Source organism: Nyctereutes procyonoides, unplaced genomic scaffold (genome assembly GCF_905146905.1).
Source record: "Nyctereutes procyonoides isolate TBG_1078 unplaced genomic scaffold, NYPRO_anot_genome, whole genome shotgun sequence".
Taxonomy (NCBI): Eukaryota; Metazoa; Chordata; class Mammalia; order Carnivora; family Canidae; genus Nyctereutes; species Nyctereutes procyonoides.
The window spans coordinates 13,898,979-13,911,771 of NW_026575135.1; the positions used below are offsets into that span (position 1 = coordinate 13,898,979).

The 12,793-nt window shown below is 35.9% G+C and overlaps 1 protein-coding gene across 1 annotated transcript; it reads right to left on the reverse strand.

The window, feature by feature from the left end:
• Positions 1–10,891: 10,891 nt before the first annotated feature.
• LOC129494555 (olfactory receptor 13F1-like) lies at positions 10,892–11,875 on the reverse strand. Its single transcript, XM_055301486.1, has one exon. The coding sequence runs from the start codon at positions 11,873–11,875 to the stop codon at positions 10,892–10,894; it is 984 nt and encodes a 327-aa protein (XP_055157461.1).
• Positions 11,876–12,793: the final 918 nt, after the last annotated feature.

The window sequence follows — 12,793 nt, forward strand, 5'->3', positions numbered from 1 at the left end:
CTCCCTGCATGGAGCCTGCTCCTCCCTCTGCCTGTGTCTCTGCCTCTCTCTCTCATTCTGTGTCTATCATGAATAAATAAATAAAATCTTTAAAAAAAATAAAGTGCTTATGTATCAGGGTATCTGGGTGGCTCAGTTGTTTAAGCGTTTGCCTTCGGTTCAGGTCATGATCCTGGAGTCTTGGGATAAAGCCCTACGTCAGGCTCTCTGCTCAGTGGAGGACCTACTTCTCCTTTTCCCTCTGCCTGTTGTTCTCCCTGCTTGTGCTTGTGCATGTGCTAACTCTCTGTCAAGTAAATAAATAAATAAAATCTCTAAGAAAAATAAAGTGCCTATATAGTTTCAACATTATTGAAGGAGATGGGGATATAATATAAGATTGAAAAGTTCTCATGAGACTTACAGTTTACAGGTTGAAACACACAATACCTAAATGAATAACTAATATCATTATATATATATATATGTTAGTTTTATGAAAAAATAAAACTGAATCAAGTACTAAAACTATCTTGAATTAAATGTCATTTAGATAGAAACATTTGCTGTTACTAATTTCTTCTGTTTTCCTTGTTTTTGTTTCTGTATATTAAAAAAAGAATTAGCTTCTTTGTTTTTATACCTTTAAATAATTAACTTATTTAAAACTACTGGTTCAAGAAAGAAATACCTTCAAGTTCAATTTCATTGCATCTGGGATATTATTCTTGAAGATGCTAAGGAAAGGGAAAAATATAATATACCACCCAGGCTCATTCCTCAGCTTTTCTCCATCTCTATTAAGAGAATATATAAGTGATAATTTATGATCTTTATGGTGACTGATGATCTTCAAGACAGGGGTGAGCATGGAAGTGTTCATTATGATTTGTGTTCACTTTGAGTTTAATCCTAAATTTTGCCTTGTCTTTTAAGTGAACTATGTTGGTGCTCCTGTAATCCCCAAAGAGGCTAAATATAAGGATTGAGGAATTTAACTTAAATATAAGGATTGAGGAATTTAACCCAATCTAAAACCTTTTGAAGAAACTGGACTTCAAAGTTTTTCCAGCATAACTGTCTGTTAGTGATGATAAGAGGGAAACATGAATTCAAGTTTATTGCTCAGTTTATTGTGAAAGGAAGAATAGCGTAATTGTTATGTGACTCGTTCTAGAGTCAAACTGCTTTGATCCCAGCTCTTGATTTGTAAACAACATAAATCACTTAATCTCTTTACTAAGGTTGCTTGTTTGGAAAGTAGAGGAAGAAATATAGCTGGAGAGACAGAATAATTTACTATGAATACCAACTCATTATTGTTTGTATTAAATTACTACATGTAAGGAATTTAGGAACATGTTTGGAACACAGTAATAACTCAATGAATGTTCTGAATTACTATTACTTATTACTATTACTTTTAATATTACTACTACAGCCAGGAATCCTCTTTCATGAGAGTTTTTATTCATTTTTTATGATGCTGATACCATAACACCTTGTATGTAAGTCATTCTTTCTTGGAAGCTTTTGCTAGGCCTTATGTCTCTGACATTCAGAGTATAGCCTTTCATCCCTGTTTAGTTAATTTTTCCAATCCAATAATTCTCTTTCTCATCATGACACAATCATTTATGGAGAGGCCATCTTTCTGTGGTGACGCAGAAGACACTCTGCACTGTCTTCTGTGTTAGTTGACAGCGTGTTGGAGCTGGTTAGGTAGTTAGGTCTACTTTCATCCTGAAAGCACAGAGGAATCATCAATCCCTTCCATCTTCCTTGTGCAGGCTCTGATCTTATCTTTGAAAACAAAGTCATGGTTTTTGGAAAGAAACAAGTTGCAAAGCCAGACTGAGGCAGATTCCTAATTTATTTTAGACTCACAAAATTGTTCTTGCCCAGACTCACACTGTTAAGGGAGCTTAGAAATAAACAAGATATAGTTTCCAGTAAAACATTTGATATTAGAATGTGGCCTCATTTCCTTGGGAAGAGATCTGCCAGTACCAATATATGTACTAACAAATAGAAAGTCAACAGTTTCCTAGTGTGAAAGGGTTTTCATCTAAAATGAAACCAGAGGATGTGAAATAGAGAATGTCATGTATGTGCCCTCAGGAATAAAATGCTAGAACCAAGAGACTGATTCTTGGTAAATGCCTGATTTACAGAAAACTGGAATTTTCTCTTGACAATGAGCATTTGCCAAGAATCTCTCCCCATCCTCAAGCAAATGAAATTCCTATTTGGACTCCAGCTGGACTTTCCCGATTCCTTACATTTCTTGTTCATAGATGCAGCCTAACTCAAACCTTCAATAGACTCACCTGTGGTTTGCCATAGTTTGAATTTCCTAAATTGCAGTTTATCTTCTATTCCTCATTACACTCTTTCTGATAATTCAAGCTTGCCTCAGTTTACCTCCTTATTTAGATTGATGCTATGTTATTTGGCCCCCTTTGGAACCTACTGATTTTACAAAGTTAGAGTCACTTGTTAGTTCATTAGCATTTAGTCTGTTGTGAAAGAGATGGATAGAAAAGTTTTGTCATGGGATCCTGGGTGGCTCAGTGGTTTAGTGCCTGCCTTTGGCCCAGGACGTGATCCTGGAGTCCTGGGATCAAGTCCCACATTGGGCTCCCTGCATGGAGCCTGCATCTCCCTCTGCCTGTGTCTCTGCCTCTATCTCTCTCTGTATCTCTCATGAATAAATAAATATAATCTTGAAAAAAAATAAGAAAGGTTTTGTCAGGGGCCTTAATTTTCCAAACAGCTGATACTGTGGAATAATAATAAGAAGATGATATTAAAGTCACATAGGGTGGAGTTTCATAGGAGTCATTGTGCTACCACCTAGTTGGGATTCTAGGGTGGGATGTTTCATTTCTTTGGACTTCAGTATCTTTATGGACATAAAATAACCTATCATTAAATAATAGATGATGAATAAAAAAGTACGATATAATTTATAACCTCTATAAAACATCAATTTAATATGATTTACCATGACATGGGTTCACATGTGAACTCCTTGCAAGTTGTATGAACTTGGCCATTTAATTTATGAGTTTTAGCTTCCTATCCATAAGATGGGAATAATACCTACTTCTTATATTTATTGATAGAATTCAATTAAATAATAGCTATTAAGTACCAAGTATAGTGCCTGGTAAACACAATGAAAATACTGCAGAGTATTAGTTTTGTCTGCCCTTAACTTTTTTAAATTTTCTCTCTAATTCTTATCTTCCTTAATTAGCCTGGAGACCATACCTTAATTATAGGGTAGGCTCTGGTTGTTTAACTTGGGAGATTCTCTCATCAAGACTAATTTTTGATTTCTCTTAGAAGAGTATGAAGGGATCAAGCCCAGAGGCTGACTAGTTTTTGTGTGATTTTTGTTTTTATTAAACTCACAATGAGTTTTGAGCTTAATACTGCCACGATCTCTCTTCTGATTTTGTCTTTTCTCTCTCCTTTATACCTTGTCCATCCTATCATTAGACAAATTAAAGGGTTCATCTTCACTATGGCAGTTGTTTTTCTGTGATGTACCACCCTGCTGGGATTTTTGGCAGCAAAAGTACACAGCTGTGTCCCTCTTTGGCAATTTCTTTTGTCTGGAGAGAACTGCTCTGCCCATGTTTTTTACTCCTTCCCAGGAGCAAATTTTATTCAATGACTGTTCCATGTAAGAGTACAAATGCCCTAGATCTTAGCCTCATTTTGGGATTTCTCTAAAGGACCATCTCAGTTTTAGAGAGCACTGTAGGATTGGCTGAGGCTTCTGATAATGCTGGGTTGCAATTAACTTCGCTTCTGCACAGTCCTCTTCTCTCACCTCTTACAGATATTGTTTCTGAGGACATGCCCCAGTAAAACTCCAGTGGCGAATCTCTGTCTCAGACTCTGTTTCCTGGGAAGCCAGCTTATGACAGTCTTCCACAGCTTGTACCAAAGTAAATTTACTTAGTAGGGCTCATTTTGCTCATCATTTACACAGACACTACACAAGTAGAACGGTGTACATAAATTTCGGTTATTAGGTTCAGGTGTACTAATTCTTGTGCCTATCCTCCTTTGTGTTAGACTGAATAGGGAAATTATGGAACACCCAGAAAGACTATTTTGGAAGATGAAAACACGGGGTGCCTGGATGGCCCAGTCAGTTGGGTGTCCTACTCTTGGTTTCAGCTCAGGTCATGATCTCACGGTGTTGAGATCAAGCCCCACATCAGGCTCTGCACTCACCTTAGAGTCTGCTTGGGTTTCTCTCTCCCTCCCTCTTTGCCCCTTCCCTCCTCAAATAAATAAATAAATAAATAAATAAATAAATACAAAACAAACAAATAAATAAATGTTTTTTAAAAAGAAGATCGACACTGTCTACACAAGTGACATGCATGTGCCCTTCCTTCAGGATTGCCTCTGTTTTCAGCAAATCTGAAATCACTATCCTTAACTTTTCACTCAAAATGAAGATCTTACTTTAGATATTGTCCAGAAAAGCTGTTACCTCATGAGCAGTTGACCATCTACTGGGCCGCCTACAATGGAAACCAACATGATAAAAACACAAGTAATATGAGCCCACTTGAGTCCAAACTCTCCTTGACAATAAAAACAAGACCAGGAAAGAGAAACTAATAGCACTTAAAAAAAGATTTATTTATTTATTTGGGGGAGAGATGGAGAGAGAGAGAAAGAGAGAGAGAGAAAGCAGGGGGAGGGGCAGAGGGAGAGAAACCTCAAACAGACTTTCCACTGAACAGGGAAAGGACTTTATACCATGCAGGCTTGATCTCAGAACCCTGAGATCACAATCTGAGCTGAAATCAAGAGTCAGACACTTAACAGACAGCCACTTAGGTGTCTCTGAAACTAATAGCACTTTTAATTTTATTTTTAAATTCATTCAAATACATCAGTGCATAGAAGAAATAATACCTAACATACATGCAGCCTGTATACTAGGATAAAATATATTTAAAAATTGAGGTGAAAGTAAATTAGTAGTGTAAAGTTTGAAAACCAACATGTATAACAAATTCTTTCACATATTCAGAAAATTTGTCACAATCTTTTCTTGAGCATCCTACAGGTAAATTAAGAGATGGAGACAAGATCAAACATAAGGTTTGCAGGGCCCATAAAATTGTTTTCACTAAGGTCAAAGGAAATTTTGACCCTGTTGGGTTTTAGAACTTTAAATGGATAAATAGGATAGATGAGATAAATTAAAAAAAAAAAACTGAATCCACAAGAGATCATTTTCTGTTTATCACACATAATAACTCTTCCTAAATAGAGGAGTGAAACTATCCAATCCTGGAGTGCTAAGAGATACCCTGTTTTGGATCTAGCTGGAAAATCTTCCTTTTTTGTCGTCTAGTTTCCAGACCTTAATCTTGTCAACTTCAATGACCTTTCCTTTGACTCCATATTAGAAGTTGACTTTCATGGCCAATCCTCATATTTCATCATTAACCAGAATTATCCTACTTCTAAGGCCTCAGCTTCTCAAAATATTACTGCTGACATACTCCATATGGACAGATGCCAACATACAGCTTTGTGAGGTAGCCAAAGGGTGAGTTTTAAGTCAGGCATATGAGTCACTAAACCTGTAGCTATTATTCTATGTCCTATATATACATATTTTCAAGTTCTGAAGGTAGGCCCAATTTTTCTCAGATTCCTCTGCATTTGAATTCTCAAATTCACTCCATCTGAATGCCCACTACTACCATTACACAAGATATCATTTAATAAGAAAAATGAAGACATATATTAAATGTGAGAAGTGAAACAAAAAACAAAACAGTTGTAGATAGATTATATTATGAAAAAGTAGTTTTAGACAATTTGATTTTGGTTAAATTAGTGTTGCAGTGTTCATTTAGTTATATTACCTATGTTAATAGAGTTGTAGCATGTAAAGTAAATTGGCATAGCCCCTTTTGAAAGTAATTTGGGGATATATATAAAAAAATTATAAACTTTGCTATTGAGAGCAATAAAATTGTTCATTGCCTTTGTAAAGCCACTCCTGGGAATTTAAGATATAATCAAAAAGAAGGGAAAATCAAACATAGGAAGGTATTTATTTCAGCATTAGTGATTATAGACACTGATTAGAAACACTCTTGAATAGAAGAATGATTAGGATATATATTTTTAATTCATATGAATAAATATATAGCTATAAAATGATAATTAGATACACAGTGACAACTGTGTGACAGGGTATACAGTTGTGGGCCAGATTTAGAATTAGACACAGAGAGTGGAGAGGTCACATTATCATCTGTCAGCCCTGCATGATGACAAGTAAAGATCTTCAATACTAACTGTTGCTGATATGATGCCCCAGGGCTCAACCTCTTGTCTTATTATCTATACTCACTACCTTGGTTGATCTTATCCAGTCTCTTGATTTTAAGTACCATTCATATGCTGATGACTCCCATATTGATATTCCTATCCCACACTTATGCTCTAAACACAAGGCTTGTACATTCATTCTTCAGCATTGTTGTCATATTTAAGACACTTTGAACCTACTGTCTACAATGAATGCCTGGTATTCTGCTGCAGGTCCACTCCAACTACAGCCTTTCTTCTTTCAGTGAGTTCCACCTCTATCCTTTTCCACTTTCAGTCTGAAAACCTTGCAGTCATCTTTGGTGCTTCTCTTGTTCTGTCACTCATATATATTCCTTCAGGAAATCCTGTTGGCTCTGCCTTCTCAATGTATCCAGAATCTGACTATTGCTCCCTTTCTCTATAACTGTCTTTCTGGCCTGGGCCAAAATTACTATACTAGGTTTCCAAATTCTTCCTTTTTTTTTTAAGATTTTATTTATTTATTCATGAGAGAGAGAGAGAGAGAGAGAGAGAGAGAGAGGAGAGAGAGGCAGAGACACAGGCAGAGGGAGAAGCAGGCTCCATGCAGGGAACCTGATGTGGGACTCGATCCCGAGACTCCAGGATCACGCCCTGGGCCAAAGGCAGGCGCTAAATCGCTGAGCCACCCAGGGATCCCTGGTTTCCAAACTCTTCCTGACTTTAAAATTATCCCCTACAGACTGATCTTATAACAACATGCAGATGACATTTTAGGAGAATTTTTAATAATACTGTGGTATATGAACATGATTCACATCTTAAAGGAGAGAACTGTCTCAAACAAACTCCACTTTTCTGATGACCTTCTAGGATCATTCTGCTGTGATGGATTGTCCATTGCTGATGTGAAGTCTCGCTAAAGTGATAATGTTGTTTTTTTTTTTTAAAGTAAACATATTTTAATAGCCTTTAAAATATTTCATCCCTCTACTATATTTAGAATATATTCTTCAGTGGTGCCTGGCTGGTTCAGTCAGTAGAGCATGCAACTCTTGATCTTGGTGGTGTAAGTTTGAGCCCCATGTTGGGTATAGAGATTACTTTAAAATAAAATCTTAAAAAAAAAGAGTATATTTTTCAAATTTAATTGATGAATTTGTTTTTTACTTTTTTCTCCATATAAATGAAAGCTGCAGTAAACAAAACAGAATGAACCTTGCATTTAAACAGCTTTTCTTTGAACAGAGTTCCAAGGGTTTTGCACTCAAGCTTTTCACATCACTGAATGGATTCTTCCTTGGTAGTTTACAATGAAGCTCTGAGCTCTGGCAGACAAAAGACATCTTCCCTGAATTCTGATCAGTTCCAATATGGGATATTTTATGTCCTCGGCACTTAACACATCTCTCCCCTCCCTGCCTGATTCTAAAAGCATTGAATAATAAGGTTCAATCTCTTCCATTTCATTGCTCTGAATCAAAATTCTCATCATTCTCACATAATAAGAATGACTGAGTCTAATAAAACATACAGATTGACAGATCTCTCCCCTGGAAATGCCTTTTTTTTTTCTTATAGAGTTTATTTAAATTCAAGTTAGTTAACATGTAGTGTAATGTTAGTTTCAGGGGTAGAACTTAGTGATTCATCACTTGCATTTAACACCCAGTACTCATTACAACAAGTGCCCTCCTTAATGCCCATAACCCCTTTAGTCCATCCCCTTACCCACCTCCCCTCCAGCCATCCTCAGTTTGTTCTCTATAGTTAGGAGTCTCTTATAGAGATATATCCCCTAGAAATTCTAGATTGAGCATGAACATGATATTTTAGGCAAACATTCCAGATGATCTTGATATTTAAGCTTCAGGATAACTTAAAACAAGTAAAGTAGCACAGGTATTAGTATGTTCTTTGGTTGTGGGAAATTACTGAAATGAAAAATAAAAGACCACATTAGAAATCATGTAAAATCTTATTAACCTGAAAATAAAAAAAAATAAAACCTTTGATCAGACAGACATTTAGAAATCTAGTGTCATGGGTAAGTTCCCATTTACTGGGTGGTTGCAAAGGCAAATGTTTCCTCTGAGCTCACATGAATATATTTAAAAGTAGTACTTGGGTGTGGGTCACAGTGAGATGCTCCTTAAGGACTTGGAATCAAGGTCATTCTCTGAAAGTTGAAACAGTAAATTTTCCACAAAGAGCTGAAGTTACTCATCTGTTGAAATTAAGCACCTCTGTGAGTGAAACATCCAAGAACACTGAATATGAATACTGCAAAGTGTGAACTGCATGTTACCTCAGAAAAGCAGGACGGGAATATGATGCAATTTGTAAGCTTCATTCTAATGAACTCTTTCCCTCTTGACGAAGAATGTTGTAGCAGTGGAGACTGCTCATCATGGAATATGGAGTAATGAAGAAGTAATTAAAATACAATTCAAGATTACATATATAGCACTTGACGGGATGAGCACTGGGTGTTGTCTGTATGTTGGCAAATTGAACACCAATAAAAAATAAATTTATTATTTAAAAAAAATAAAGTAAAAATAGGTATCTGAAAAAAAAACAAAAACAAAACAAACAAACAAAAAAACATATATAGTTCCAGTTTTGAAAGGCAACAAACAAAACATACTGAACCATGCAGAAGTTTACTCAATCTTGGATCTAGTTGTTTAGATAAGATGACTCTTGGAAAAGGTCCTGACCTCTGAGGAACCTCCCTAGGCCTATGGTGATCCAAGCAGGTGGGATAAGGCAATTTTATTGGGTATTGTATTGCATATAGACAGCTGGTTGGCTTACTTCACAGGCAGTAATTAGCTCATCCACATCCTCAGAAAGAGCGTCAGACAAAAGTTACTGAAGAAGATATATACTCCTGGAACTAATGAGGCATAGGACTTTAATTTCAATACCTTATTTATAGATTTTTCTTTTCACCCATATAAATGAAGAAGATGAATATGTATAGGCTCAATGTTCATGAATACTTGAAATCAGTTTTCATTGTAAATGATTATAGAGATTGGGTAGGTAATAGGGTTAACATTCCTTCCTCCTCTTCTACCAAATAACAGCATCACACAGTAGTCATTGTCTGGTAGTGAAATGCTTAAGTAAGGATGAAAATCGGAATAACTATGTTCCTTTTATTTATGATACAAATTCCCAGTTGCTACCTTTGAAGATTTTCTGAATTAATAGAACTAGACATCTGTTATCTGAGAAAGAAGTTACGTAGACTCATATATACTAAGGGTACTTGGATTAAGGACACTAGCACAGTTGCTGCTCTGAATATTTTTCCTCAACTTTCTCTCATCAACCCATTCACATGACCTAAACTGAATAATTCCTTGCAAACTCTGACTTGTTCAGAGTGGGGCCTTCTGCAATAAGTACCTATAATTGTTCCACCTTCTTTAAATCTAAAACTCAGGGAGATTTACATCTATGCTAGCAAGAGTCACTTGTTCCATGTAATAAAGTCATAGCCATGCATGTCCAAAAATACCTCACTGATAGAGGAAAGGAAGTTATGTGTACAGGTTGGCTTCATTATTCCCCAGCTCCAGTGAAGGTGGAAAAGACAAAGAGAAGCTCATCAATATGCAATATTAATAAAATTATATTTATGCGATTTTGTTCACATATATTTAACATATCCATGAATGTTTTCCTGCAATATGTGTATACATTCATAAATCATTTCTTTTGCAATGTAATCTCTACAGGGTAGGAATCTTTTCTTTCTCAGCCTGAAAGGGTCAATTTAGCATGCTTTAAATAGTAACATGGTATGTGTATGTGTTGATAAGACATTCAAAGTTTAATGAGAGTATTCTGACCTTATTACCATAGATATTTCAAGATGTCCCAAAAGATATTTCTTTACTCAATTTCATATGCAAGATTACAATTCCTTATTATGGTATCTTTGAACAAAAATAGATATTTATACATCCCCCACATACACATCCCGAATAAACAAAATCACTCATGCCATAGTTCATCAAATCTAAAACCATATTTTCCGTATTTTAGCATTTAGAAACTAGGAAAAGTTCTAAAATTGATAGTGTCTTGGTTTATGAATTACGGCATATTATACCTTGGATTATATTGACACTTATGTAAAAATACCTATTTATTTATATATTCAGATATAATTGCAAATCATATAAGGAGTAATTATTTCAAAATTTTCTAGGCTTAAAAAAATTTACTAAGTTTAAAATTTTACACTCTTGGTGTATTAGTTATTGCCAGGGTGATGCTAGAGTTGACTCTTAGATATGTAGCAAGTCAATAGGAAACAATAAGAAATTGTGTATTTTTTAAAGTTATATTAATATTCAATAAGTGTTAAATACTTTTCTGGAAATAATTCATTCTACCTGAATAATTCATTAATTTCAGGAGTTTTATTTATTTACAAGATAAATCAAGATATTGAACTTAATGTTGGACTATCAAAATTGAGTATTTTCCAGGGATTGTTTTATACCAACTATTTTGCAGCTTTCTGGATAATGTTTGAGATTATTCAGATGAGTGTGCTTGCTCCAATATTATTGAGGGCAGAAATTAACACAGTACCAAAAGGATTTCTAATCAGCAATTTTTTCACAGCTGCTTTCACCTCTTTGTTCCGTAGACTATAGATGATAGGATTCAACATAGGGGTTAATCCACCACATACCAAAGCTATAAATTTATCTATTTCCTGTGAATCTACAGCTGAGGGCTTCAGGTACATGGAGAGAGCTGTCCCATAGAACAAAACCACCACAGTCAGGTGGGCTGCACATGTTGAAAAGGCTTTGCTTCGACCATCCACAGAGCTGATTCTTAGGATGTTGGAGAGAATGAACACATAAGATATACAAATTAGAAGCATTGGCATAGGGAGGAGAAATATGGTGATCACCAGCATGATTAATTCCACCTTGGAGGTGTCCACACAAACCAGTTTCAAGACAGCCAGAATTTCACAAGCAAAATGATTGATTGTATTATTACCACACAGAGAGAGCTGCAGCACATATACTGTTTCCACCAGGGTGGTGAGGCAGCCTGTCACCCAGGAGCCAGCTGCAATCTGCACACAAACCCTCTTGTTCATGATGATGGGGTACCTCAATGGGTTGCATATGGCCACATACCGGTCATACGCCATCATGGACAGGAGCACACACTCAGTGGAACCCATGGCAAGAGAAAAGTACATCTGAGCAGCACACCCTAAGAATGAGATGGTGTTTTCCCCTGAAACAAAGTTTGCCAGCATTGGAGTGAAAGCAGAAGAGGTGTAGCAGATGTCTAAAAAGGAGAGGTTGCTGAGGAAGAAGTACATGGGTTTGTGTAGGTGGGAATCCAGGATGGTGATGGAGATCAGAATTATATTACCCAGCAGGGTGATCAGGTACATCAGCAAGCACAGCACAAATACGATGACCTCAACTTTGGGGTAGTGGGAAAATCCCAGGAGGAAAAAACGTGTTACATATGTCAAATTTGCCTGGAACATTTTATTATGTCATATTCATTTGTATATATGCATAGATGGACTAATATCACATATTATATATAAAACATAAGATCCTCTCCCTTCATATATTCTGGTATTTTTTTCTTCATATGAACTTGTAGTCTATGCTATAGACTTGTAGTGTATGTAGTTAATTGCTTCTCTAGCTTGGTGATAGTATTAGTAATATATGTTTGAAGGAATTTGTCATTAATTAGGAAAATTTCAAGCAGGAAGCCAACAGATAAATCTTCAAGCTGTTATTTTTTATTCAAGTTTTTTTTTTTTTTGGCAATGTTGGTGAGGGGAAGGCTTATTTCATAAACATCATGAGAGATTGAGGAAAGAAATAATCTTATGCATTCTTTCTCTTCCTGAAACTGCATTTGTAACTGATCTATGGATAAGTCACCCATTTACCTGAACCATTGGAATGATTTTCTTCCCCTAGTTTGGTAACAGTCTTCTTCCTTAGGAATTGTTCTGCTTTCCAAGCTCATCATTTCTTCTGTCACTCCTACAGTTCTGTCCAAAATAATTTTGGAGATTCAGTGAGAAATAAACCAGTTCTAAATTTCTGCAGTCGCAGATTAATTAACTGAAAGCCTTGAACATTTCAACATAGATCCACACTTTCCATCTCAAACCCTGGAAGAAGATGACAGATATTTTCACAGTAGTAGACATATAGAGAAATTTCTTTCATATAGCCAGAGTTGCCATGGCATCTGGCTCCAGAAACATCCTCCAAAGGATCAGCTATTGGCACTATAAGGCAATTTAGGTTTTTTTGTTGCTCATGAGAAGTTTCCAATTCATACAGCAAATTAAAGTTAGAAATCTATTTGTGCAGTATCAAAATCCTGAAACTCCAGGGATAATGTCCCATAGATCCAATTATAGTCAGTAGCTTGTCTG